The sequence below is a fragment of the Pocillopora damicornis genome, chromosome 8 (genome assembly GCF_964200805.1).
Source record: "Pocillopora damicornis chromosome 8, jaPocDami1.2, whole genome shotgun sequence".
Lineage (NCBI taxonomy): Eukaryota > Metazoa > Cnidaria > Anthozoa > Scleractinia > Pocilloporidae > Pocillopora > Pocillopora damicornis.
In genome coordinates, this window is record NC_142677.1 from 22,842,625 (window position 1) to 22,869,738 (window position 27,114).

The 27,114-nt window shown below is 38.0% G+C and overlaps 5 protein-coding genes and 1 pseudogene across 5 annotated transcripts; 2 read left to right on the forward strand and 4 right to left on the reverse strand.

Annotated features, from left to right (window-relative positions):
* The first annotated feature begins 2,427 nt into the window (after positions 1–2,427).
* On the forward strand, positions 2,428–10,257 carry LOC113672161 (fibrinogen-like protein A). The gene is made up of 3 exons (XM_027188440.2): positions 2,428–2,835; positions 8,262–8,382; positions 9,035–10,257. Exons 1-3 carry the CDS (start codon positions 2,464–2,466, stop codon positions 9,661–9,663), a joined length of 1,122 nt encoding a protein of 373 aa, XP_027044241.2. The 5' UTR covers positions 2,428–2,463; the 3' UTR covers positions 9,664–10,257.
* On the reverse strand, positions 5,572–6,251 carry LOC149041837 (uncharacterized; annotated as a pseudogene).
* Positions 10,184–11,946, reverse strand: LOC113672160 (LYR motif-containing protein 2). Its single transcript, XM_027188439.2, has 3 exons — positions 11,862–11,946; positions 11,637–11,777; positions 10,184–11,124 (listed from the first exon to the last, which is right to left on the reverse strand). The coding sequence occupies exons 1-3, from the start codon at positions 11,943–11,945 to the stop codon at positions 11,047–11,049; spliced, it is 303 nt and encodes a 100-aa protein (XP_027044240.2). The 5' UTR covers position 11,946; the 3' UTR covers positions 10,184–11,046.
* A 9-nt stretch (positions 11,947–11,955) lies between these two features.
* LOC113672157 (uncharacterized protein C6orf118) lies at positions 11,956–19,417 on the forward strand. The gene is made up of 12 exons (XM_027188435.2): positions 11,956–12,167; positions 12,743–12,879; positions 13,492–13,638; positions 14,323–14,522; positions 14,981–15,109; positions 15,939–16,123; positions 16,633–16,697; positions 17,272–17,351; positions 17,809–17,916; positions 18,034–18,087; positions 18,492–18,553; positions 19,112–19,417. Exons 1-12 carry the CDS (start codon positions 11,992–11,994, stop codon positions 19,185–19,187), a joined length of 1,419 nt encoding a protein of 472 aa, XP_027044236.2. The 5' UTR covers positions 11,956–11,991; the 3' UTR covers positions 19,188–19,417.
* On the reverse strand, positions 19,247–24,418 carry LOC113672159 (transcription initiation factor TFIID subunit 13). The gene is made up of 5 exons (XM_027188437.2): positions 23,801–24,418; positions 23,412–23,475; positions 22,449–22,546; positions 20,637–20,735; positions 19,247–19,997 (listed from the first exon to the last, which is right to left on the reverse strand). Exons 1-5 carry the CDS (start codon positions 23,825–23,827, stop codon positions 19,920–19,922), a joined length of 366 nt encoding a protein of 121 aa, XP_027044238.1. The 5' UTR covers positions 23,828–24,418; the 3' UTR covers positions 19,247–19,919.
* Positions 24,418–26,116, reverse strand: LOC113672158 (uncharacterized). The gene has a single exon (XM_027188436.2). It carries the CDS (start codon positions 26,114–26,116, stop codon positions 24,746–24,748), a length of 1,371 nt encoding a protein of 456 aa, XP_027044237.2. The 3' UTR covers positions 24,418–24,745.
* Between the last annotated feature and the right edge of the window lie 998 nt (positions 26,117–27,114).

The window sequence follows — 27,114 nt, forward strand, 5'->3', positions numbered from 1 at the left end:
AATTATTTTATAAATTCCTATTGTGCACACTCATGACGTCAGCAAACATATCCCTCGTTCCTGTAACAGGACTTCGTGTAGTCCAATTCTGTCTGTAATCATACTTTGATTAAGAAATCGGACTCCCGCTTCGCGGTCGTCCGATTTTGTTAATCACTCATATGATTACAGACCTAATAATATAATGGAAAAATTACTCAGTTCTGATTGGATAAGATAAATGCAGTTTTCAGGTAATTCAGTGCAGAAGAGGGTTAATTCAGTGCAAAGAAAGAAACAAATAAGACATTCTGATTGGTCAATAATCAAAGAAACTCACGGATAGCTAATCAAATGCGAGCCTTGGATGTCGCAACAAAATTTGAAAATTTGAAAATTTGCGAGCGAAACAATGGCCGGCGTTTTAAGTAGGCTTTCTTTTGCCACCGCTGCTGAAAAACAGTTTAAACAACGAAAACACTGTAAAAAGCACTGCTTTTTGGTTGTCGGTTTGGAAAAAGTGGTGTTTAGAGAAGGGAATTGCTGAGGAAATCGAAAATTACGAGCCGACCCAGCTTAACACTTTGCTCGAGCGATCCAACGCCGAAATTAAAAACAAACATGGTTAAACCATTTCATCGAAAGTGATTCGGAGACAGACTGAACAATTCCTTGAACTTTTTTGCACCTTAAAGATGTGAAGATATCATTGCATAATTTATTCTTGTTCTGATCGTACGCGGTTGTTTTGACCGAACGCGCGGTTTGAATAAATTATTTTTGCACTTGATGCGCGCTTTGCTTATGTTTAATTATGATAAGCCATCTCGTATTTTTTCATGTATATTATTAATACGTAATCACATGATTTTTCTGGTACAATTTGGAATAAATAAGCACGGGCTCGTGCAATTTTGGTAGCCTTTGGAAAAATGTTCTCGTGCTTATTTATTCCAAACTGTACTCGAAATCATGTGATTACCTATACTAAACCTGATATGAATTGAATTATTTATCAGATAGTTAATAATGTTAATAGGACCGAGTGGAGTCCAATTCGTATAGGTAATCACATGATTTCGAGTGCAATTTGGAATAAATAAGCACGAGTAAATTTTTTTAAAGACTAACAAAATTGCACGAGCCCGTAGGGCGAGTGCAATTTGTGGTCTTTGAAAAAATTAACAAGTGCTTGTATATTATTGTTTTAGATATAGCTTATCATTGTATGCAGAAGCAAAGCGCGCGCATCGAGTGCGAAAATTATTTACTCAAACCTGCAAGTGACATTGTGCGTTCAGTCAAAACAACTGCGAACGATCAATAATGGTAATTGAAATGAGTGAAATTAACTCTGAAGTGTAAATTAAAGTGCTATTTAAACCCATGAATAACCCATTGGGCTGCCGACTGAGCTACGAGCTACGAGGTCGTGGGTTCGATTCCCACCGAGGTCAAAAGATTTTTTCTTTGCCTCGTGTGGTTCTCTGTTTCCCTTTATTAGGGCTAACGCCCAATGGGTTATTCATGGGTTTAAATAGCACTTTAATTTACACTTCAGAGTTAATTCTCTGTTTCACCATTTGTGTTCCCAGTGCTACGCGGCACAACATTCATATGTACCCTTACTTTCTCTTCGCCGCGATTCACCATCCTAAATCGTCCCCGACTTTCTCTGTGCGACCTCGTAGCTCAGTCGGCAGAGTAACGGTAGATCTAATCCGGAGGTCGTGGGTTCGATTCCCACCGAGGTCAAAAGATTTTTTCTTTGCCTCGTGTGGTTCCCTGTTTCCCTTTATTAGGGCTAACGCCCAATGGGTTATTCATGGGTTTAAATAGCACTTTAATTTACACTTCAGAGTTAATTCTCTGTTTCACCATTCATATTACAATTTCGCTCGATTGTCGACACTGAAATTCTACGCTTCTAATCAGGCTGTCGTGCACGGTCTCAAATGGACTAAATGCTCGGCAGCCAGAAATTTTCATAAAAATGCCACTGAAAGGTTCCTTCAAACTTCTAAAGAGTTTCAGATGTTTGCTTAAAAATGTCAAGCGAATCAGAATGTCTGGTTTGTTACTTCTTTGCACTGAATCAACCCTCAGTGCTTTTTACAGTGTTTTCGTTATTAGAGCTGTTTTTCAGCTGCTGTATTGTTGTTGCGGTGGCGAAAGAAAACCTACTTAAAACGCCGGCCATTGTTTCGCTCGCAAATTTTCAGCGTACCCAAATGTTGCAACATCCAAGGCTCGCATTTGATTGGCTATCTGTGAGTTTCTTTGATTATTGACCAATCAGAATATCTGCTTCTTACTTCTTTGCACTGACTCAACCCTCTTCTGCATTGAATTACCTGAAAACTGCGTTTATCTTAGCCAATCAGAACTGAATAATTTTTTCATGTATATTATTATAAAACTAATTGGGGCAAAGCCCATTTCAGAGGAACGAGCACAGTCGCATTGAAAGCATTTCGGATACCGATGAAGTTCTTTGCGCTTCTTTCAGCGAGTTCTATGATCTACTTTGTCGTCCATATTTTAGATCGTAATGTTTGTGTAGAGTCTGATGACCAGGTCGGCCTCCATCGCCAACCAAGTAGCATGTCAAGACAAGCGCAGTTCGTGGAGCATTCTAATCATTTCCTGGATGTCCCCAAAATTGAAGGAATTGCTCTTCCATCTGATACAGACTGCCTCTTAAGATGTATGAGGAATGATCATTGTTTCTCCCTTAACGTTGCTGCATTTTCCCTACCGAACGGAAGTACATCGTGTGACTTACTATCTACCGACAAGTACAATGCATCTGACAAGTTCAAAGAGGATCGCACATCGCATCACTTCAGCATCATGGTGAGTAACGCTCCTGCGATAAATGTTCCACTTCTTATTCTTCTCCCTCTTCCTCGTTCTTCCTCGATTCTTTTCTTTTTCCTCTTTTTCTTCAGTCTTCTTCTTCCTGTTTATACACCAATTTTCTTCCTCTTCTCGTTCTTCCTGTTTACACACTGCTTCCATGCAGTTGAGATGTTTTATTCCCGCTCTAAGTTTGGCAGAGTTTTCTTATTTACAAAGCACTTGAAATACCTGTGAGTAAAAGAAGAACTTTTTAAGGTGATTTCGTCTGATCTGTGGTAATACGCCGTTTTTTTCCGGGGCGTTCGTTCTACTGTTAAACAAGCATACATGGACAGCTGGGGTCGGTATGAAAAGTTGAATATTCATATTGTTTTTATTTTGTCCAAATTTGTGGTGATGATCTGAAATGGCACCTGACGAGACATGGTCGTAATAAGTCGCCGACAAAAAATTCACCCTCTTAACACGTTTTGCTTTTCTCTTGGCGATAAAAACTTGGCAACCTCCCGATTTTCTTTTTGCGTTTGTGTTGTGTCTGTTCGGTGCTTTTATCATGTTCAATAGTTCTTAAAGACAGCAGAGGGAAAAAAACAGACGAAACCAGGGAGTTTTTTGTTAGCAAAAATAACACTAGCTGTTGATAGGGTAGTTTTTAGTGTTAACAACTGAGTTGAAAACGTAAATTGGCCAACGCAAAGAGTTTACCACCGTAAAGAGAAGGTGGAATTATAGGCTTATTCATCGTGACAAAGAAAAGACATTAGCCTAGAGGCATCTCGTCTCGCTCGACATTATTAAATTTATTTCTTGCGTAATGATACAGTGTATCCGGTCTGCGCCAAGCCAAGCTAAGTAAGAGTTCAGTTTCCTTTCTTCGAGTTCATAAGCTCACAACCATTACTTTGGTGTTGAAGAGGAGATGAGATGAAAAGAAGGACTCCGAAACAATCTGAATTTTCGAACCGGTGAAATATGTCCACCTGAAGGAAAGTTCGTTACCTGAAAAACATCTGCGTTAGTGATTATCATAACGTACGTCATCTGTTTGAAGCCTGATGACAAATTTTTTTAATACCTGCTTATTTAACAACCGCAAAAAGTATTTTTCTTCGTAATAAACTGGAAGCTCAGCCCGCACAAAATAGACTTTTCGGGATTACACAAGGAGAGACGTTTGGAGAAATTTCAAAATTACAGAGCAATTGTTTTATTTCGTGTCAGGGGCCCAATGGGCTCCTGTCTATGTTCGTTGGTAAGTATGAACGACATTAGCTCGTATTTTATCGCCGTCGAATGCAAAGGCGGCAGATGAAAACCTTCCTGGTTTGTTGACAAGCTAAAGCCGGGGAAGGAGGTATGGAATGTTCACCAAGATTTAAGGTACTGATTGGTAAATGTGTACGCTGGTGAGAACCCGCGGTTACAAATCAGGGAAACAACACTCATCTCTCGAAGTAAAATGAGAGGTTTTTGAAGATAAACCATGAATCAGGCATATTTTGTTGCAAGGGTGCTTACATCGGGTGGTCGAAGTAAGGGGGGGGGGGGAGGGTGAGAAATAACCTGGACATTGTAAGGTAATAGTAATTATTATATGTACCATACGGTTCCGCGCGCGCCTTTATTGAAAGAAACAGCATTTCCCGTATGATGGCGGCTCAGACGATTTTGCGAAATTAAACGAACGACTAATAGTCCATTTCGCAAAATAGTATCCATCCCAGAATTACTATTTTGCTAATTATATTTTAAAAAATAAGAGGAGGCCAAAAACTTTGGTGAAATACTAATTAGTAATGTTTAAATGGTTTTTTGTGACATGAAAGAGGTCACGCTGTCACCGGAGGGTGAAAATAGTCGATTTCGCTAAACAGTAACTCTTCTGAAATTACTACGTTGCGAAAAGAATAAAAATCCTTCTTATCAATTGACGATTACTCTCCTCGTGATTACTCTCCTCGACTACTTGTCCTCGTGAAAGTTAATTTCTACCTTATTAGAAATAGACCTGCATTGTTCCTTTAGTTTCGTTATATCTCGCCTGGTTTCTTTTTGTTTGGTTTCATTTCGTTTCGTTTCGCAAAATAGAATAAGTATGACAAGCCATAATGGACAAAAGTGGTCGAGATTTTTTTTTCGAGTCGAGAATTTTTTTCTCGAGTCGAAAATCTTTTTTTCCGAGAATTTTTTCATGGAGTCGCAAGGCAACCATAAAGGACCAAAGTTAGCCTACGTGTAGCCGTGCCCTACCCCGATGGCCTCCGTTTCACCTTGGCAGAAATAGGGTGCGGCTACACGTAGGCTAGACCAAAGTGGTCGAGACTTTTTTCCGAGTCGAGAATTTTATAATCATGAAATAATCGCAGCGTTTTCTTTGGTTCTCGCCAACAACCTTTCGCACTTCTTGCGGGAGCTACTAAACCACATCAGGGATAAAATTGCTGCTTCTTTTCAAGTCAGTGCTGAGTTTCGTAGTGTACCTTCTCGCGAAAGAAGTTCATAAGGAAGACCAAAATGCAACATTACAGCAGAACAAATTGAATAAATATGAAATGTGCTGTCTTGCTTTCCCACCATTTGAAATTTATATTTGAGTATTTTTGATGGACATGGTGTTATCCTACACTTGCAAGTACCAGTGTCCCTTCAATTTTGTGAAAAATATACCTTCATAACAACGATTGGTATAACTATACCATAAAATTGCTTGTGGCAATACCAGAGAGGTTTTTCATGCTTACTGGCAAACTTTGAAACAAACAAGTCAAACTGCTGCTGGTTATTAATAATAGAATTGGACATTACATTGCATTGCATTACAATATTTTAAGTTGCATTATTGACTATTTAATAGTCAGGAATGCAACTTTAAATAATTCGCAATAGCAAGGCAATGTCTAATTCTATGATTGCCATCATCTGCCAATGGATCAGGAACTAGGCATTTTATGCCATCTGCTTGATTGTCAGTCAGTTGAATGGTGCTTTCAGGCACAGAAACCATGTTTTCTGTCTTGATACAGGCTACGGGTCCATCAGGATCAACACCATACAGGGTAATATTGCCTATATCAATGTCATCCACCCCAGAGGGAACAAACTCGGAGTACCAGGGAGAACATGCATGCTATAGTACGTAGACCATGGTGATACCACTGGGAATAAAATTCATCCAAAGATGCCTGAAGGGGCCGAACGTAAACATAGTGAAGGGCAAACAAATGGCATTCATCGTGTGTCAAGAATGCCAGTATATTCCATAAAAATGAACAGATCAATGTACGGTGAGGAACCAACCCAGTTAACCTCTGCCCAGAGCCTCTTTATTCTTTGATTGTGCACGCTACGTCCGGGCGTGAAGCTTCCTCTATTTACCCCCTTCTGATCAATCATGAATCGAGCAACATTCACATTTTCAACGCCCTATCCCCTCTAACCCAAAATTCTTGTATTCCATCCATGAAGTATTGCAAGACTGTACCTGCTAGGTTGTTAGTGAAACACTTTATGTAAGCTATTGCTCCACTATACCCGTCAATACAGCCGTGCAAACCTCCAGTGGATTAATTTAACTTGTGATTTGAATCAATGTGCCATAAGCGGTTTGGTTTTTTAACATTATATAGACGTCGTTGAATTGCATATCTGCGCCTTATGGCGCGGTTTACAAGATCGATTCTTTGTAATACTTCCCATTGGTTCTGCTGTAATGTTGCATTTTGGTCTTCCCAATGAACTTCTTTCGCGAGAAGGTTAACACTACGAAACTCAACACTGACTTGTAAAGAAGCAGCAATTTTAGTGGCTCCCGCGAGGAGTGCAAAAGGTCTTCAATCAGCACTTTTATCCCTAAAAAGCCTTGGACATTGGCGGGAACAAAAAAAAACGCTACGATTATTTCAACAAAGCCTTCCAAGCTATCGTGTATATATTCCATATTTCTGTCGTTTCCGGGAGCTGTGCATCGTTCTATATGGGAAAAGTCAAATACAATCCTGTATAGACAACAGAAACCTCTCCAAGTCCTCTACATCACTGTCAGCAACTTGAAGAACGACAACTGTACAGGCAAGGGCCAATTCGACGAAAACAACAACACGATGCCTCTGAAAATGTTTTACTATAATGTCAGGAAAGGTAAATTCCTACAAAGGCGAACAAATAATAATTACAACACAGACAAACTACCTAAAGGCCACTACAAAACGAAATCAAAGAAAAAGATGAAAATAAAGCCGCTTACCAAATGCTGAAGATACCTAGGGTTGGTGGTTGGGAAAACCGAGAAAAGGAAAAATCTACTTCTGTGAACACTAATTACGGATAGGCGCAAAAAACTCTGGTCCAAAGAAAGGGGCGAGACAACAAACAATAACTAAATTTACATACAGCACGTAACAAAGGAGCGTAATTAACAAAATACCGAAGAGCAAAAAAAAGTACACGATAACAAGTAAGTGACAAAACGAAAACAAAGGAAAAAATTTGCCCCAATAACAACAATGTATAAAAAAGCTACGTAACCAACAGATCTGCAGATCGCCATATTGTTTGATCATTTTGGCGACAAATGACGGCATGGCATGGTGGGTATTCTCGACTTAATGAAAAAATTTTCGACTCAACATAGGTGTCTTTTGACATGGATAACAGTGATGGTAAAGCAAGCTTAAAACAGCAGAAATCGCTAGAAACTACGACGGATACACAGGGCATGAGTAAGTTTTTATTGATTTTAAGTGTAAAATATTCAGATTTCGAAATATTTATCGTTGTAAATCGACCATATGTCGTTCCCCATACTATGCCTTATAACGTGTTCAAATTTTCAACGGTTCCTCCCGTAACTTAACACCGAGTCACACAACGCGTGACGCGTTCATGAATTCATCGTTGGCTTTTTCTCGAGACGTGAGCTTGGGCCGCCTGTGGACTCAACAAAAAAATCTCGACTCAAGGAAAAAATTCTCTACTCGGCAAAAATATTCTCGACTCGAGGTAAAAATTCTCGTCTCGGAAAAAAAGATTCTCGACTCGAGAAAAAAATATCTCGACCACTTTTGTCCATTATGGCTTGCCATAAATAAGCCCATAAAGGCGGTACGGAATGACGTGAGCAGAGAAAAGCTTCACGTACGGTCCCGTGAGATGTAAGCTAAAAAAGGAAGACAAGGAAAGAGCGGCGTTCACATGATAAAGTGCTTATTGACCCAGTCAGGTCGGGCTGGATGGGAAAATATTTAGTCTTCCTACCAGCAGGTCAATAAATTCATATAACTCGTAAACCGTTGCAACGAAAGCCAGCACGAAACCGGCGACTGAAAAGACAGCAATTACCTTCTCTTTCGACAAAGATATCTATAATATATCTATCTATATAGTGGTGTCTCAATTTGTCGGAATATTCTAACTTTTTCCAGAATCCTTGTGAAAACTTTCCTTGTCAGCACGGTAGAACATGCCACGCAAATTACGAGACATACGACTACAGCTGTGCTTGTAAGCAAAACTACACTGGGAACAACTGTGAAATACCGATTGGTAAGTAAATTTTGTAATGGTGTTTTCTACACGATATTTTACTGGACTTTTTAACTTAACAAGACTATAAGATAAGCTGACTCCGCTCTAAAATTTGTTTAACGTAAGCGTCTTACAGTTTCTGTTTGGCTCTAAGTAGTCTAAGTCTAGTCTAAAATTTGTTTAACGTAAGCGTCTTACAGTTGCTGTTTGGCTCTAAGTAGTCTAATGCCCCATTCACACCAAAGCTTAAACATGTTTAAAAGTTGTTTTGTTAAACACAGGTTAATTTTTTTTTTCTTCATAGAAACTATTTAACCGAATATTTTTGACTTGAATGTAGCACATTGGAAATGCAAGTTAGCAAGTACTTGAATCCAATGGAAAATCAAGTTTTTCAGTTCTCTGTTTATAATTTTCATTCAATGAAAACCAGTTTAACAAAACATGTTTTGCTGGTGTGAATGGGGTATAAGTCTAGTCTAAAATTTGTTTAACGTAAGCGTCTTACAGTTGCTGTTTGGCTCTTAGTAGTCTAAGCCTTTGGTTTTGCATATTGTAGAAAGGCAGAGAATTTTGTTACTTTCCTCTTATTTCTCTGGAGAAGAGGCACAAAAAAAACTACACTTATTCTGGGTCTTTTGTTTACCGTATTATTTACAAATTTCGTCAGGTCGAGACTGTTTTTATCTTCTGAACGCTGGCCACAATCGGAGTGGAGTGTACTATGTCGACCCTGATGGTAGAGGACACTTCAGTGCTTACTGTGACATGCACACTGACGGAGGAGGCTGGACCGTGTTTCAGAGAAGACAGGATGGCTCGGTAGACTTCTATCGGAATTGGAACGACTTCAAAGTTGGCTTTGGTCAGCTGACTGGTGAATTCTGGTTAGGAAACGACAAGATCCACAGGCTGACGGCTGCTCTACCCACGTCCCTAAGGGTGGACCTGGAGGACTGGAACGGAGATAAAGTGTATGCCAAATATGGAAAGTTTGACATCGGTGATGAGCAGCTACACTATCGACTTGTAGTGGGTTCATATTCAGGGACTGCTAATGATTCGTTAAAATATCATTATAACATGGCGTTCAGCACAAAAGATAGTGATAATGATAACTATTCTCAAAACTGTGCTGTAATGTTTACTGGAGCATGGTGGTATAAAAGGTGCCAACTCTCCAATCTGAATGGAAAATACTTGGGAAACTACCATAGTTACAGTGGAATCCGGTGGTTTCACTTCAGAAATATACTTTCCCTTAAATTCGCAGAAATGAAGTTGAGGCCAAAATTGTAGAAACAACATTAGCTGCATGTGTGATTCTGTCAGCAACCTATGTCACTGTTTTGAATTGTCAATAATTAGCAATTGTATAAAATGGTATTAATGACTTAAAATTTTTCATCTCTAAACTTTAAGATAGATGTTGTCAGTTTGGTTATTTAACCTAAAAGACAACATTCAGTTCAAAAGTAAGCCCATTTTACTTCAATGGCCAACATTTGAACATTAAAGTAACATGGAAACTGCAAGCAGTCTTTTTCTCTCTCCACATGGGATAAGGACTAAGATCAAGTAACTATCAGAATGACGATAGATTGGGATGAGGCAGGAAAGATGCAGCATGAAAGGGTAAAGGTAGAGTTTGTACTCAAGCTAAGTTTGTGCTCATTTAATACGAGCACAATTGAATAAATTGAAAAAAAAAGTTTTCCAATGACTCAATCAGAGGTATGTTGTTGAGATGTTCTTAAAATTTTATGGTTGGCTTATTCTCAACTTTGTCATGGTAAAGAGAGCATCTAAACAAATTTCCCAAGTGACACTTCACATGTTAATTGTTTAAAAATAATACAGGTAAAAGATCTAAATAAAGTTCCATAAGCAAAAGCCTGTGACTGTTCTTGTGAACTGGGATTTTCCATTTCGAAGGCAAAGAGGCAAGGAGGCTAGCAGGTGAGGAGGCAAAGAGACAAGGAGGCTAGCAGGTAAAGAGACAAAGATGCAGGGAGGCTAGCAGGTATGAAGGTGACGAGGCTAACAGGTATGGAGGCAAAGAAGCAAGCAGGTAAGGAGGCAAAGAGGCAAGGATGCTAACAGGTAAGGAGGCAAAGAGGCAAGGATGCCAACAGGTAAGGAGGCAAAGAGGCAAGGATGCCAACAGGTAAGGAGGCAAAGAGGCAAGGATGCCAACAGGTAAGGAGGCAAAGAGGCAAGGATGCCAACAGGTAAGGAGGCAAAGAGGCAAGGATGCTAGCAGGTAAGGAGGCAAAGAGGCAAGGATGCCAACAGGTAAGGAGGCAAAGAGGCAAGGATGCTAGCAGGTAAGGAGGCAAAGAGGCAAGGATGCCAACAGGTAAGGAGGCAAAGAGGCAAGGAGGCTAGCAGGTAAGGAGGCAAAGAGGCAAGGAGGCTAGCAGGTAAGGAAGCTAGGTAGAGTGGTTAATTAAGTATACAGTCATGTACGACATAAAGAAACAATCAAACTTAGAGAAGATAAACAAATGCAGTCTCTTCCACCAGATTTCTCCTCATTCTAATCCTGACCACTGGTGGTTGTAATTCCAGTACTCTCCATGTTTTCTTTGAACCCTATGACAAGATGGTCCAGGAATTACAATTTGCGATTTTCTGTGCAGGGAGGGCACTTGTTCAGCCAAGAGAGTACCTCTCTAAACCTTATTTAGCCAAGTAAATTGCTGATGACATTTCTTTTAATGTGAGGCGACCACGTGATAACATCATTTTGATGACAATCTAAGAAAAAAAACAATCAATCAGTCAAGCAATGTAATTGGTTGATGTAAATTATTGCACCCAACAAATGGAATTGGAAATTTAGAAGGGTCTTTAATTTTATGCATTAAGGACAATCTGCAAAAATAAAGGCTGGTTCGTAGTTAAAACATAATGAAAAACATCATAGCATAGTGAAATACCAGTCGTTTTCTTCATGCTGACCTTGTAATGTTGCTATAATTGTACACCTGCATGTTTGCATTAAAGAGGTAACAACCCCCATATGTTATGCGCTTTCCTAGCTTGTAAGAGATATTAAGTCCACTGAAAGAGTGGTATCAGTATTGGTATTGGCCATCCTTAATTTAAACACCTCTCGGCATTTAAAGATTTTAAGGTAGAAAACGGGGAGAAATTTGGGGGTCTTTCATCTAGCAATGGTGTTACGATTTTCTTTCGGGACATCTAGGGAGGGTAAATTGGAAATACCCCCTAGAGATCCCCTACATTGTTAAGTAACTGAAACTTACCTCTTCCTTTTCGTGCTTGTTTTTCTTGAACTCTGATCTTGCCCAATCGGCAAGTTCTTTCCTGTGATCTTCATTTTCCACCTCACGTAACGTCTTAAAGATTTCACGATAGAGACTCAGAACTTGCTTTCTAAGAAAGAACTTCAAAAGGAAAAAAACACACGATCATCAAATCTACCAATAATTTTTTGCATAGCAAAGCAATTCGTCAGATGTTGCTGTCACCTGTTTTAAAGAAAGCGCATTTGAAGGTAACTTTCCAGCAGCCATTTTGAAATGCTGGCTAACCGAGCCTCCATGGAATGGCATAGGATCTGGGGCGAATCCTTCCTTGGAGACGAAACCAATAACAAACATGGCGGACGAGAAGCGCAAAAGTTCTTCTCTAAAAAATTTGCTCGAAACTGTTTACGAAGTACACAGAAAAGATATTAAAACATATACAAGTGGTCACCTGAACTCTAGTAAGCTCTTGAAACCTCAACACCAACGCCACGCCAAATGGGAGAGTTCAGATAAACCTCCAGTAAGGTGAGTTAAGCTGAGAAGGAATTTTTACGATAAAAAATATTGCGAAAGAACATTTCACTGATTGACACTCACGAAATAACTCTTTGTTGAAAGTTCCGTGTAAATTTGGCTTTCATTTTTTTCATTACATATGGATCCTCAACTTGCCCTGAACTGTCATGTTTTTGCAGAAAATTTGAAGTACAAGTATTCATTAAGATCTACGTGGTAACCCTTCACACTGTCATACATTTTTTCGATTCTTAACTCTTGGAATTTGATGATAAGACATTACATTTCCTCTAGTTGATGTTTCTCTGACTTTCTTCTCATCAATTTTAGCTTTCTCCTTGAAAATATATTATTGAAGTGATATCGTGAGAATTAAGAGTTCCTCTCTGTAATTTGTCACACTTGGAAGTGAAAGGGTTAAAGTTAAGGAGGCAGGAGGCAGGAGTCCGTAGGCAAAAAATCTGAAAAAGCTATTTGTCCAAAGATTCAGGCCAGAATAGTAGGAGTTATATAAATTTATGTTAAGTTTTAGTCATTGATCCTAATTTCTCATTAATGATAAACTTTATTATTTTAAATTGCAGACTTAAGTCTCCCAGCAAGCTTGTTGATCTCCCAGTGAGAAGAGGTGAATTAAGTTCTACGGAACTCAGACACAAGACAATGGCAGATCGCCTGGTCGAGTTTAGCCTGGGGCCAATCAGAAATATTGCACTTAACAGTGAGTATTACCAGCAGTCTTGTAGATATTAATTTTATTCTGCAGTGAAGTGAAAATCCAGGAAGTTATTCTGCACTAGTAGACAGGTCTAAGGGCTGGGTCATAGCGATTAAGACATTTAACCCCTTTACTCCCAAGATGTGATTGTTAATTCTCCCCTCTAGCTGCTACTCATTTCCTTGTAAATTAGTTATGAGAATTTGGTACTAGATCAAAGTAACAACTTCTAGCTGATAAATTTGGGTATTCTCATTACCTGTTTGCAGGATAATGTATGGATATTAAATGAAGAGGTTGCATGTTAATCACTTCTGTGAGTTATTGGGTTAATGGTTTCTATTAATTCCGTTTGTATTTGTGTGTTATAATACTTCTGGACTTGAAATTAAATATACTCCTCTTTACCAAATGGGCTCTGAATTAATTTCACATATAACAAGAAATGCTTTTTTTCCTCAGATTTTAAATAGTATTTTGTACAAAATGGTAGACAACAAAAAGAACAAGTGTACCACCCCAACTATGACATTATTTTCAACGTTAGAATTAATTTTTTAAGTATGATTGGTTTGCTGTATTTATTTTGATGTTTTATTTTTTATTGCTCAACAGAATCAGAATCAGGACCAGATTTAGCAGAAGATTTTGATGAAACAGTTGGGAGAAAAGAGGGAACATCAGACAAACCTACCAAAGACAAAACATATGTAGAGGAATTGCATCTGCCTGAGATAATGATCCCTGTAATGAAAAAGAAAGGTAGGAATAACAGATGATTTTTATAAGAACACTATCTGTACAATGCTTAAGGATCATTTACAATTATCCTTTTTTCAATTCAGAACACCCTAAAATGTCCACCCTTAGGTTTGATTTGGTTGACTAGGTTACAGTTTATATCTTACTTGGAAATTGTCCAATCCCGCAACTCCACAAACTTTATTGTCTAAATTTGAGAGAAATGTTAAAACCTTTGTCTTCTATCAGTGAAAGATGAAAGGAAGTTGAATTTTGTGCTAAATCTTCAGTGGATATAGGGACCTGCTGCATGTAATTGACCCTCTGAATTCTGAACTGAAAGGCTTGGGTATTAAGCCCTGCCTTTAAGTGTAGTGAAGCATGGTCATGGTACTTCTGGCAAGAATTCCAGTCTCTCTCCAGGCTCTACCACTCATTTAAAGGTATTAATGGGTGACAGAAAACTGTCAAGGGAACCTAATAAAATGTTTGGGGGAAGGTAATCTTTGATAAACTAGTTTCCTAACCTGGAGGAGAAGCATCCTCCCTAAGTTGCCTTTTTCTTCAGAAACTTTAAACAATTACAAACAGTATTAACAGTTGAATGGATGTCAGTCTCATACTCGATTTAATCATCTTACAGACTAAGCCTCGGAGATAAGAGTTAATAACGAATGTCCACTCTTTTGATATCTTAACCTTTAGAAAGCTCTGGAGAAAAATCAAAACCAGATTGCCAGCACCACACATTTGTGAAGACTTATTTGAGCTATCCTACCAAGGCAGACCAGTTTGAAAGCTTTAAGAAATTTGGTGACAAGGTCATGAACCTAGGAGATGCTCATGATCGAGGTGTACTCACGGGAGAAAGGAGTGTTCGAAATTTGGAGCATAGGCTGGCAAAGGTATTTATTCAGATTTGTTTGCCTATGCTTGGAGTTATTTATAGGTTGGAACAAATCAGGCTGAATGCTGAGGTAACAACTTACTTTTATCCCGTTATTGTACTCACAAAATCAACCATTGTGAATCTGTTCCACTTTTTTGGGAGATAAAACTGTTATAGAGACAATAGTTTTGGAAAACCATTTTGTGCATCACACACTTTGGCAATTTGTTAAACACTCAACATCATGGAGCAGTCACTTGTCTTCATATGTTTCCCAGACTTTCCCAGGTTTCTTCATTATTTGCTGTACTGATGTTGACAATGATCTCTCCCTATGCAATATTTGGGTTTGTTGTCATCCACACAGCTGTACACTATGCTCAGAGCTTACTAACTTAGTAAGCCCTTAAAGGGCTAAACTAAAAATAGTGCACAAAATATGATTTCAAAGCTGTATTTTCTTTGCCGTTTAAGCAACTGGCTTCTTTGGAAACCTCAAGTCAGAAAGGACCAAACTTTCATAGACTGCAGATTTATGATAGATGTTTGGCTGAGATTATTGCAGAATCTAAGACATTTGGTCCTCTTCTACAAAGAATCAAAGTGAGTTTACTTAGAGTTTTGGAGTATGACTTGTAACTAATCTGAATTTGGTATATTATGAGCTTCACAAAGTAGCTGCAAAGCTCTTGATGTAGCATCTATATCTTGAAGCAATTGATTTAAGCAAAAAATTGTAACCCTTTAACTTCCAGAAGTGATAAACATGTAACTTCATCTTTTAATATCCATGCATTATTCAGCAAAAACATAATCTTGATCTAACGTCAACTTCTCACAACTAATTTATGAGGAAATGGACAGCAGCTAGAGTGGAGAATTAACAATCAGATCTTAAGAGTTGAAGGGGTTTGCCAGCAAGTGCCTCAAGTGGAGCTTTGGTGTCTAGGATTTTTTTGTGTGGAGCAGCACTTGCATGACAGGATACCATCCATGACACTGACTGGCAAATTGCCATAACTGACAAGCCAGCCTTGGGTTGCCATTCCATCCTTTTCATTCAATGAGGCAGAGAAAAAGATTTGACCTGTCTTGTTTGAATTCTAAATGACCTTTGAGCTAGCCATCAGAGAACCTTAAAACTTAAAGAATGAAAGCTTGTTGGGTGCATGTCACAACAAGGTGGCATCAATACTGGTGTCACACTCTAGAGTGAGACCAATGACCATTTACACGGATGAGTCAAATCCAGATTGCATGAGACTCAATGTTTGGTACTTTACTCAGGCAAAAAGAGATTAATGCTTGTTGTTGCTATTTTGATGGCTCAAAATTGAACTGTTCAAGCATCCAGTAAGATAACACAAGAGTAGTTGAAACTGAGAACTGATCATTGAATTTGATAGGTATAATTAATTATTTTACTTCACAGGATGAGTATGACAGTTACTTGACATATTTGTTAGACACACAAAAGCCGTCCCAACACAAAGTGCTTTATCATCACATTAACAGCTTCTCAGAAAATGCATCCACCTCAGACAAACTAAAAGCTGAAGAGAAAAGAGTTGAAACTCTGGAAAGAGAAGCAAGGCACCTCCTGGAAGAGAATGCAAGGTTGTAAATCTCTCTACAATGACAACATTTTAGTCAGTTATTCTCAAAACTATTATCAACTGAGTTGATGATGGAAATTGGCCACTGTGAAGAGTTATAAAGCTGACATTTTGAGTGTTAGCCCTTCATCAGAGCAAATGACACAGGGTTAATGCTCAAAATGTCAGCTTTGAAACTCTTAACAGAGGCCAATTTACATTATCAACTCAGTTGATAATACCAAATTACCTTGCTATACTCTCCCACTGATGCAGCACCTCAGTTTCTTTAGAAATTTACCTCCTTTCTTCATTCTCAAAGCTAGATCTGTAAATTGTCAATCAAGTTTTTCTTTGAAGCTATTTCCTGATTATAGAACTATGGCTACTTTTAAGCTGTTATCTGAATTACAAACTACCTACTTACTATAAAATTATGCTTCAACTCATGCAATAATAAGTTTTTGAAGGCTGAAGTTATCGTAAAATCTATTCTACTCTTATTAAAAACTATGTACACTTTTTCAACAGCTTGGCCAAACTTTTGAGAGAAGAGGAGCAAAAAGCTGCTGAAGATTTGAAAGCTGTTACAGTTGGTTAGTTCTCAACAGTGTTAAAACTACTTTTTACAATTTAATTTTCTTTCTTCACTCTGCATTGTTCAGAGATAATTACTCTCAAGAAACAGTAATATTAGATTTGGAGGCCTTATGCACTGCTTTAAGGCATTGTTAGAGAATTCAGGTAAAAATAATATTTAGCCCTTTAACTCCCAAGATCTGATTGTTAATTCTCCCTTCTAGCTGCTTCACATTTCCTTATAATTAAGTTATGAAAATTTGGTGTTGGATCAAGGTAACAACTTCTACCCAATTAGTTTGAGTGTTCTCTTTAACTGTTTCTTTAAAAAATTTTTGGATATTATAGGGAGAGGTTACATGTCAGTCACTTCTTGGAGTTAAAGGGTTCATTAGTTTGGTTATTGCTTTGTTCCAAGTAAATGTCCATGGTACCTAAACATTAAGAAAAGATAAATCAGAATGGTTTGGAATCATTTTACACTAAAATTATTTATTATATTAGGCTACAATGCATTAAAAGGGCCAATGATGAGATATGACATGTTTTTTGTTTCATTTTTGTGTTTATTTACGTTTTCTGTTGCACCAGAACCTCAAGCCAAAGTGTCAGTCCATATTGAAGAAGTTCCCAAAGACCTTGAAGAACAAGTAGAAGATTTACATGCACAGGTTTGCTTTTTTTTTTTTTTTTTTTTTAACAAAAAGCCTATTCCCAGGCCAGATGATTATAGATAATTATTAAATGATATAAAGATAACATGAAAATATAACAAGAAAGTTTGAGTTGACTTGAGAGTGGATGTTTTGCCAATACCTTGAAAGATGGTCACAATATTTTAGCATTACAACCCTTAAACTCTCATGAGTGACCAAGAAAGAATTAACTCCTTTCAGTATCAAACTGAATGCAATATCAAGCTGACAACTAATGAGAATATTTAGTTAACAAATATCAATTAAGTGATTGGTAGTTGATCCAATTCTAAATTCTCCAAACTCCAAATTCTCTGCAATTATGTAGCTAACAGTAAAGAAAAATACCAGCACTAAATTAAAGGAGATTGTGAAGAAAAATGGTAAACAATTTGACTGTTGTCTTTTTGTATTTACATCACAATTATATCAGATTTTGTCCCAGTTGGACTGTATTGACGACATTAAGAGACATCAGAAAGAGTATTGCATACCCATCACTGTCTGTCAACATCTGGAACAGTGCATTAAGGAAACTGAGGTGAGATACCTTGACCATCTATTGAAAATTCTACTCGTAGATTGTTACACAACCAAATGTTATTCTCTGATTTGTTTAAGCAGTAGAATTTCAAATTTTACATGGCTTTGTTTGTAGGTTGACATACAGAAATTACTCAAGCAGAATGAATTTCTGGAGCAAACAATCAAGGTATGAACAGTCAAGTAAAACTCACATCTTTTTTACTTTTAGAATTGATAGTTAATCCTAATGGTTATCTTATAAATTTTAATGACCTTAGTTTACTAAATGAAAAATAGTATGGATGGTTTGTTGAAAATATCTGTATTCCTGTCATAAAAGCTTACAGAAAATATAAAAAATTGGGGTGAGTTTTGTGAAGACTAAAATTATATTCTGTTGTTAGGATAACCACAAAGATTTTCAAAGGGAAGGTGATGGGCTTCAAACTATCAATCTCTATGTCTAGAAGGGCACAGGGGTGAAGATTATTGTTTTTCCTACATTTCCCTGTCCATCTCCAAGTCATCCACTCGTAAAATGAAAGACAAGAATGGGTTGACTAGTTCTGTTTTCTTGTTTTTTATTGTTAGGAGCTTGAGGAAGAACTGCAGTCAATGCTAGATAGGTCAAAAGTTCAAGAAAAAGATGCCAGGTATGTGCTTTTGTTTCTGTAATAATAAGAAAGAAATTAAGCATTATCTTTAACTGTTCAATTCCCACGAGTGACCAAGACAGAATTTCTCCTTAAATTATCAATACAATATCAAGCAGAAAAGTAATAAGAATAACGAAAATATCATTTAGAGAGTTGGCGATTGATCCAATACCAAATTCCCCAAACTGACATCACAAGAATTGTATGGCAGATAGTAAGAAGAATTGCTGGAAGGAGATCTTGGAAGTGAAGGGCTTAAGTAAATTTACGTGAAAAGCAGGACATTGGAATTTAAACATGGTTTACCTAGTGACTACAAATGATTCACCGTATTAGTTGTGTTTGGTGACTCCAGAAAATTATTTTATATCACAGAAAAAAAAGGTTAATAAATGCAGCAGCATCAAAATATGGTACCCAAAAATGAAAAATATTTTAAACCCCAAGGACATATGGATGGATACATTTATGAAACTGTTGTCACATTATGTTTTCCACTCCAAATTAACTCATCTAGTCACGAAATAATATGGTGAATTTATGTCTTTTCATCAGAAAATTGTGGAGAAGAATCAACGCAAGTGAAGTTGTTCGTCTCGGCAAAAAAGACAGAAAAGATAGTTTGAAGTAGCAGAGGAAGAGAAGAAAATAATAAAATCAAGATACTTTTATAAAAGGAAACTCTAAATATTTAAACCTTGTACACTTATATATTAATTTTATTGTTTTGAATATTAAAAGTATTTTACAGTGTACGTAAAAATGACTTACTGAACTCTAAATCACATGACCTGAGCTCAATAACTGTACAACTTGCAGAAACTTTTTAAAATAAAATAGGATAACAACTGGCTCCATTAACTATGTGTACTGCTATTCCCTTAATTCTGTTGTGGGTATTGATGGTCACTACAATGTAAGGAAAGGGATGGAATTTGGTAGGTCTGAAAACTACTCCAAGTCAATCTTGCATAGCCTAATTGCAGACCATTCAGAGAAAATTTCTGTGTAGGACTGTTCTACATGCAAGGGTTAAAATGAGGTAGTTCAGTTTTGCTAGAAATCAAACATCTTAACTTGAGAAAGAATTTTCCTCATGCAGTTCTTGACACATTGCAAAACAAATGGAGTGGACTTGTGTTTCATTCCAATTGGACTCTTTACTGCAGATTTCATGCTTGACTCACCCAGCAGATTACCTCAAGAAAGAGGGACTGGTTATGGGCTAATAGAACTCAGAACATGAACACATGTTTTCCAGCAGGCATTAATCATTTAACCAAACATGAAAATACATTTAACTGCCAAGTCCATCAATTCAGTTAAATGATGATTTTATCTATAAACTTCACATCACAAAGGTTTACACCATTTCCCCATAACTTTCAGCATCAAAGGCTTTTCTTGCTTTCTTCAGTTCTTCATTCATTGTCAAGAGGTCCTTAGAGAAAGGATAGCAAAAATGTCACAAGTAAAGTGGATAATGCACCCCTAAATACGTTCATAAAGAAAGTCAAACTCTTCAGTAATTGGTGGCACTGACCGAAAAAATCAAGTCTGCGGTAATCTGCAGTAGGCTTTCACTGGGTGTAGATGGAGGAATAAATTGCAAAGGTCTGGAAAGAAAGAAACTTTTTCCCAAACTCTTATCATGTTTTGTTTGCCTGTTCTTACAGAGGGCCTGATGCAGACAACAGCTTTTAAGATGAGATACAACTCCCAATGAATTGAATGTTCAACTATCACTGACTTGCTAGAAATTTTCCCAAATTGAATTAAATGGTTTGAGTAGTGTGCAACTACCATTTATGAAAGACCCCTAACACTGGGGTGCAAGTGTTCCTCCATCAAACCAAGTTCACAAATTCAAAGGCACTATAAAGTTATTGTAATTAGAAACCAAAGCCTGTATCCCTTAATGGGCAATGTTGTGTTCTGCTATACCATTTAGAAACAGAGCTTGGAGAATTCACAAGTGTTCACAAATTCTTCTCTGCTTTTCTGACTCACAACTTCTGTCTCTCACTGAAAGGAGATGCAGCAAATAAGGGTTCACATATATGCATTTCCAATTCCTTACCTTGACTCTGGCATATTTCTTGGGATCCTTTCTGATCAAAAAGACAATATCCTCCACATGCACCTTTCCCCTTTTACCAACTTCCATGGCCTTAAGTGTCTGAAAAACAATATAAACTTCTCGTGTAAAGAGTAGTTATACTAAAACTTACTGATGAAAATTAATAAATTGCTGGGGGAAGGTGGTTGCTTGTGATACACTGGCATCTTATTCAGGTGGAACATTGCCATACTCCTGGTCACTTTGGGCAGGAACTGGACAAGAGGCTCAGAGAACTTAATTTGGGGGTGGGGGGGGGGGGGGGGGTGGTGGCAATCAAATCCTACCAAAAAGAAACAATTCAACAATATTACTTGGGGAAAACCATTCCAAAGGAAATGTATGCATATTAACAAAAATAATTGAAAATTATTGAAGATGTTAGATCCCAATGTTATTAACAACCAACCTTCCTCAAACTTAACCACTATAGAAAATTTACATCACTATGATTTTTGGTAAAACGAGTTTTGACTTTTACAATTGTGTTGCTGTCCCAGGCAATTGGCTCCATCTCCAGAAACAACATGTCATTGGGCCTCTTTTGGCAGGCCTTCTTGTTTGACAGTTGGTAACACACAGCTCTAACGATTTGGTCACCATTGAAGAAAATCAGTCAAAACCCTTTCAATAAACTTTTTCCACATCTCACTCAACTAAAAATCATAGTTTTATCTCAAACCATTATTGGAGTAAGAAAGCTTGCAAAACTTGAAAATTATTTTTACTTTCTATACAGGTTTCTTTTACATTATATATATATTCCCTTAGCTCCGGTTGGAGCATAGGCCATTAACCACTTCCGTCCTCCATCGGGTTCCGTCCTGGGCAAATCTTCCTAAAGTGGCCCAAGTGTGGCCCCAGTTTCTCATTTGGGACTCTACACCTCTTCTCCAGGAGTTCCTGGGATGACCCATCTTTCTCTTGCCCTGGGGGTTCCAACGTAATGCCTGCCGAGTGATGTTGTTAGCCGGTTTCCTTAGGATGTGACCTATCCATCTCCACTTTCTCTTTTAGATCTGAGTTATGATTGGTTCCTCGCCTGCTAATTCCCACAGCATCTCGTTCGTTACCCTGTCAGTCCAACTGATTTTTAAAATTCGCCTAAGGCACTTATTGACGAAGGTCTGCAATTTCTGGGACGTTTGCTTAGTTGTTCTCCACGTTTCTGAGCCATAGAGGAGGACTGCTTTGACATTGGTGTTAAAAATTCTAAATTTGGTTCTCCGTGAGATGACATGGGAGGACCACACTTTCCTCAGCGTATTGAAAGCTACTCTGGCTTTGTTTATCCTGACCTTGATATCTTCATCGGAACCTCCATCAATGCTGACTACACTGCCTAGGTAGACAAAAGATGTTACTTCCTCCAAGATGGTATCCCTCACTTTAACTGGTCTGTTGTTGGTGCAGTTGACCTTCATAACCTTGGTCTTATTCACATTCGGATGCAGTCCTAACTTGATGGAATTAGCTGTTAGCCGTGCTGTTTTGTCCTGCATTTGTTGGTTGTTACTTGACACCAGGGCGATATCATCAGCAAACTCTAGATCTTCAAGTTGCTCCAATAAGTTCCACTGGATCCCATTTCGCTGTTCTCTAGTTGTTTCCTTCATGATCCAGTCCATAGCAAGTAGAAACAAAAACGGTGCCATCAAACAACCTTGCTTGACCCCAGTGTTGACCGTGAAGCTATCTGACAATCCACTAGCATGAAGGACTCTTTTACATTATGGCATAAATTAATTAATTTTATATCATAAAACATCTAACCATTTCTGTGATGTATTCCACAACAAGATCCTCAAGTAAATCTACAGATTCTGTGAATGGCACTTGATCATCACCAAAACCAAACATCATACATCTCACTTCAAGAAAAAAGAAGAAACAAAAGACATAATTTGGGCTTGTTGCACCAATGCTCAGTGAGCCTTAGCAATGGCTATGAAGAAAACTGCATTACAACCATCAAAACATGTAGTATTCTACTCTGTAAATAATGAATGTGTCAGTAGATAGGAATAAGAGAGATGGTAAGTTTGAGCTTGGTAAAGAAATAAAGAAAGATGTTTTTCATCTGGTCACAAGCATGAGATAAAGAAAATGTTCTGAGTCCCCATGAGGAATCGAACCTCATGGGGACTCAGAATATTTCCTTTGTCCCATGCTTGTGACAAGACAAAAAACATCTTTCTTTATGAATGTGTCAGTTGCATATAGAAACCTCATTTCTGTTAGGTTATTCCCAATCCTTTTTTTATCACAATTTGCATGCAATCAATTAGGTTGACAGGTAAGATTTCTGAACAGCCCCATGTTAGTGTAATCCATAATCCCTTGTGCAATCTTTTGTTTTCGCCATAAATGACTAAAATAAAAGACTGCAATTTGTATTCTTTATTCAAGAACAGTATGCTTGTATCTTACTAGTTGACAACACCAGCAATCTAATGGACAAATTATGGAAAAAGTGGTGTGTGTTACCAATACTTCAGTTTATTTCGGATTTATATTTATTTATTTATTTGATAAACCGGGCAAACAACCTCTGAGCGAAACGAGCGAACTTGACTCGATTGGAAACCTATACACACGTTCTGGGTTTTACTTCAGTTTTGAAGGAAGCGTGTGTTGCTGAAAATTAGACGGTTTTTGATACCAGGTTTTACATGTAGTTAATCAGTCCACTTTATCACTCATTTTGTTGATCAGTCCATTTCGTAAATGCCTTACATTCTTTATGAAACAGTCTTTTTCTTTTGCCTCCTGCTTCTGCTTGGACTGATTCAGATTCCTCCTAAAAAAATAAAATAAAAACAGAGTAAAAGATTCCACCACATATCCAAAATTATTACAGTCTTATTATTTCCTTACAAGTATAAATGGCTCTGTATTATCTGTATACTTATGATCGTTGCCACGTATTCTGACACCACTACAGTGAGAAAGAAATCGATTGGAAGGGAAAGCAACAAGGATTCGAATGTATGGACATGGGAGTAATCAAATTCGAGAGTACTGACACTATAAAAATTCCAACTGACTAGGTAAAGTATAGAAGTTGTCCATAATTCACATTGAGGTTAATGGTGAGGTGGAAATATCGATAAATTTCAATTTACCTCAACTTCGTCCTCGATGTCCGCCATGTTGAACTCCTCACCAGTCTTACAGCGTCATTAATATCCATAGTTCCCAGAGTCTCAACGAAAACGCGAGAAAATGTTCTGCGCAGATTACATGTCAAAAGAAGTCTCATGAAAGTACTTCTCAGGTAAATTCGCTTGCTCTAAGACAATTCAGGAAAACTTGTTTAGGTAAGAATCCACTAGGTTCTACATGTTGGAGATCAATAGAAAAAAAATTTGTACAATCTTTTAAAAAAGTCCTTAAAATTACAATATTTTTTAAAACCTTTGTACCATGGCTGATTTTGCGAGCGATCGTCCTTTCCGTTACTTAGCGCAATTCAAAGCACGAATCACTGAAAAAATTGGCGGATAAAACGCAACATTGGAATATCTTTAACGGTTCATCCGACAGAATCCGCTGAGAAGGTGAGATTGCTCAGAGTAACCGGTTGATTGTTTCTCAGGCTAATAAGGGCAAGGAGTGAGATGAGTTTAGTGTGACTTCTAGGCAACCTCTTGTGGCTTCGAAATAATGTTTTCTAGCTGTTTTGGTAACAACAGAGCTATCGACAAGTATTTAGACGGACAAAAGCAAACTGAAATCACGATGAGTTTCATGAATTTATTTTGCAATTTTATCGTGTATTTACACGTAGTTGAAAACCTTCGGAATCCCTCTTCAGACTAAATTCTGTAAATCAGTCACTCAATCTTTTTTTTTTTGACTCAGAGGGATTTTGAATAACTCAAACGTACACTTGTAAAATCCGCCTACTGTTCCTTAAATATTCTTAATTGTTCCCCATTAGGATTTCGATTTTCTAGGTGGAGGAGGGTGAATATAACTTCACGAGCTCCACTTTGATCTGAGCTTTTTCTCTGAAAAGCAAATGTATCTCCATCATTCTATCTTAGCTTATAAATGACCTTCAGTGTCTATCTCTTTCTTCTCTGTTTGATTCTGGCCCTGTGTCGGCTATTCTTTGGTTTAATATCCTGTGTTGGTAAGGGGTTGTGCGTGCAATCGACGAGAAATTTTCTGATGTGTCTATCCAGCTTTTGTCGCTCTCCTCCTTCATAAAAAGGTAGTTCCATACAGGCGTATTCAGCAAGTTGCTGCCAGCTTTCCTTAGTCATTGCCTTTAACTCGATGCCGGTAGTAATCATCTTGCGCATTCCCTCTAAGCCGTTTGTGATATCTTCCTCAAACTGCGGCGTCGGTGCCAAGTCAACTTTGTACAACTGACAGAGATATATAGTGAAGCTGACACCATAAGATGAACAGTGCAAGTTATAGAATTCCACTAAGTCCTGTGCGCATTGTTTTTTTGTGAGGCCAGGCATATTGTCATGGTGTTTAGTTGATCTATAGCAAGGTTGTTTGTTCATGAACATAGTAACGCTGCCCCCTTTCTGATCTTGAAGCGATAGCACAGCTTCTTTAAACTCCTCGTCCATCAGCATAAAGTACTCCGCATGAGTTGTGTTGCGGCGTTTGCCTTCAGAGCAATTTCCATATCTAGCATGAAAAATCAATCTTCCTGTTTGGTCGGTCAAGCGAACATAGATGACTACGGAGGCGGCATAATCAAATCTCGGATTGGCTTGCCTCGACATTTTACCAACGCGGCATCGCGAACTTTCAAGACATTTGTAATTTATGTTACCTCTTCTTCTCTGCGTAACGTGGTAGAACATGGCGCAGAACTGAGCTTTAGTGATTGCCAAGGGATTACGTCCTCCAAGTTTATGATTCTCACTGTGGTCGTGAACAAGACTATTCTTGTCACATTCTGTACGCGCTTTCATCTGAACACGGGGCCAATCTTGTGAGAAAGATAGCGGCTGAAAGTCAAGAATCTCCACTGTATTCCAGTCCATTGTGATGACAAAAATAAGATTTTCGAATACAACAAAAAGTTGCGATGAAGTAATCGGTCCGGCGACTATATTTTGAGGTACTAGTACCGAGTGGCCTTTAAAAGTCAATATGTTTTCACAATTTTCTATAAAAGTATGTCCATCTCTGATTCGCATCAGGCAGCTGAATTTGCTAACCAATTCAGGTGATCCCTCAAAGTTAAATACCTTAAAAGTCTTATCACCAATGTCCGTCACAACAAGGTGGTTGTTTGGTGCGAAGCAGATATCGTAAGGACTTATGAGATCTTCAGTAATTGTTTGATTTTGATGACTTGAATTATCAACATTTCTTGAACTGCGGAACAATTCAATCCGTCCTTCACTTCGCTTGACGACAGCCAACCTTCCATGTTCAGAAACCGTCAGTCCTACCTTGCTCGTCATTAGGATCTTGAAGCCGTAACAGTTTGGTCTTGATGATCAGAGAATCAATGTTTCAGCTTTACTGTTTTTTAGCTTTTCTCTGGCAGAGAGATCCCGCAGAGACGCCATGAAGACATTGAGTTAAAGAAAAAAAAAATATAGCGACCGAGACAGTTTCTCAGAAGACCGGGTTTTTCTGAGAAAGTGACGTAATTCCTACGGAAATAGCCATTCCTGTCACGTTACTGCTTATGAATTACAGATGTACTTGTTCCAGTACTTATCTTTCCCGGCGGTCATAAAACATAACTAACATGCCGAGAAAGAACGCAAATAGTTGGCTTTCTTATACTGCAGCAATCACAACATAATCAAGCTTCATCCATAACAAGACCTTACCGATGTTGTTCTTTTCATTTTCGTTTTTTTTCTTCCAACGCTGAATAATTAAAAGAGTGTAATCTTAACATCGCCAAGCTGCAGGTTGTCGCAGATAAGTCTGTGCATGTAGTTTTCTGTGAAAGCTTTGCCAACCTTTTAAGGTAGAGGTGTACCAACAAACTTTTCTATACTAGTGGGGAAAAGATCGCCTAGTTGGGGCATGACATCGAGGAAATTATCTGCAGTCAAAACTTTGTGACATCACCTCTTTTCTCTGAAAAGAAGCGGGTTTTCCCGAGAACTCGATGAAAATCCCTTATGATTTTAAACAGTTCGGAAAGAGTGTTTAGGATGTCTTTGGCAAGATGATGATTATGACAGATCTATAAATATATTAACATGAATTAGATCTGTAATCATCTGAATATAAGTATTTCGAAAACAGCCTAACAATGTCGATATAAGTATAAATTGACTTAAGTATCAGGACCCGAGTGGTTATTCTAGAGGGGCAGATTTTGAACCAGAAATTTTCCAGACAATCATCTGACCCACATAACATGGACGCTGCAAAAGTTACAGTAGGACTGTAGGTTGATAAGTACTAACTTTTGTGGTAGTGTAAGTTGGAGCGGGGA

Bases quoted from the DNA above. Each gene is read 5' to 3' on its own strand.
- LOC113672161 (XM_027188440.2), top strand. From the start codon at position 2,464: ATGAAGTTCTTTGCGCTTCTTTCAGCGAGTTCTATGATCTACTTTGTC. The intron at 2,836-8,261 runs GTGAGTAACGCT...AACTTTTTCCAG, and splicing joins CGCATCACTTCAGCATCATG to AATCCTTGTGAAAACTTTCC. The intron at 8,383-9,034 runs GTAAGTAAATTT...AAATTTCGTCAG, and splicing joins CAACTGTGAAATACCGATTG to GTCGAGACTGTTTTTATCTT.
- LOC113672160 (XM_027188439.2), bottom strand. From the start codon at position 11,945: ATGCCATTCCATGGAGGCTCGGTTAGCCAGCATTTCAAAATGGCTGCT. The intron at 11,778-11,861 runs GTGACAGCAACA...TTCCTTTTGAAG, and splicing joins ATGCGCTTTCTTTAAAACAG to TTCTTTCTTAGAAAGCAAGT. The intron at 11,125-11,636 runs GTAAGTTTCAGT...TTTTTTTCTTAG, and splicing joins ACAAGCACGAAAAGGAAGAG to ATTGTCATCAAAATGATGTT.
- LOC113672159 (XM_027188437.2), bottom strand. From the start codon at position 23,827: ATGGCGGACATCGAGGACGAAGTTGAG. The intron at 23,476-23,800 runs GTAAATTGAAAT...TTATTTTTTTAG, and splicing joins ACATCGAGGACGAAGTTGAG to GAGGAATCTGAATCAGTCCA. The intron at 20,736-22,448 runs GTTAGATGTTTT...ATTGTTTTTCAG, and splicing joins TGGAATACATCACAGAAATG to ACACTTAAGGCCATGGAAGT.
- LOC113672158 (XM_027188436.2), bottom strand. From the start codon at position 26,116: ATGACGAGCAAGGTAGGACTGACGGTTTCTGAACATGGAAGGTTGGCT.
- LOC113672157 (XM_027188435.2), top strand. From the start codon at position 11,992: ATGGCGGACGAGAAGCGCAAAAGTTCTTCTCTAAAAAATTTGCTCGAA. The intron at 15,110-15,938 runs GTGAGTTTACTT...TTTACTTCACAG, and splicing joins CTCTTCTACAAAGAATCAAA to GATGAGTATGACAGTTACTT. The intron at 17,352-17,808 runs GTTTGCTTTTTT...CAATTATATCAG, and splicing joins TAGAAGATTTACATGCACAG to ATTTTGTCCCAGTTGGACTG.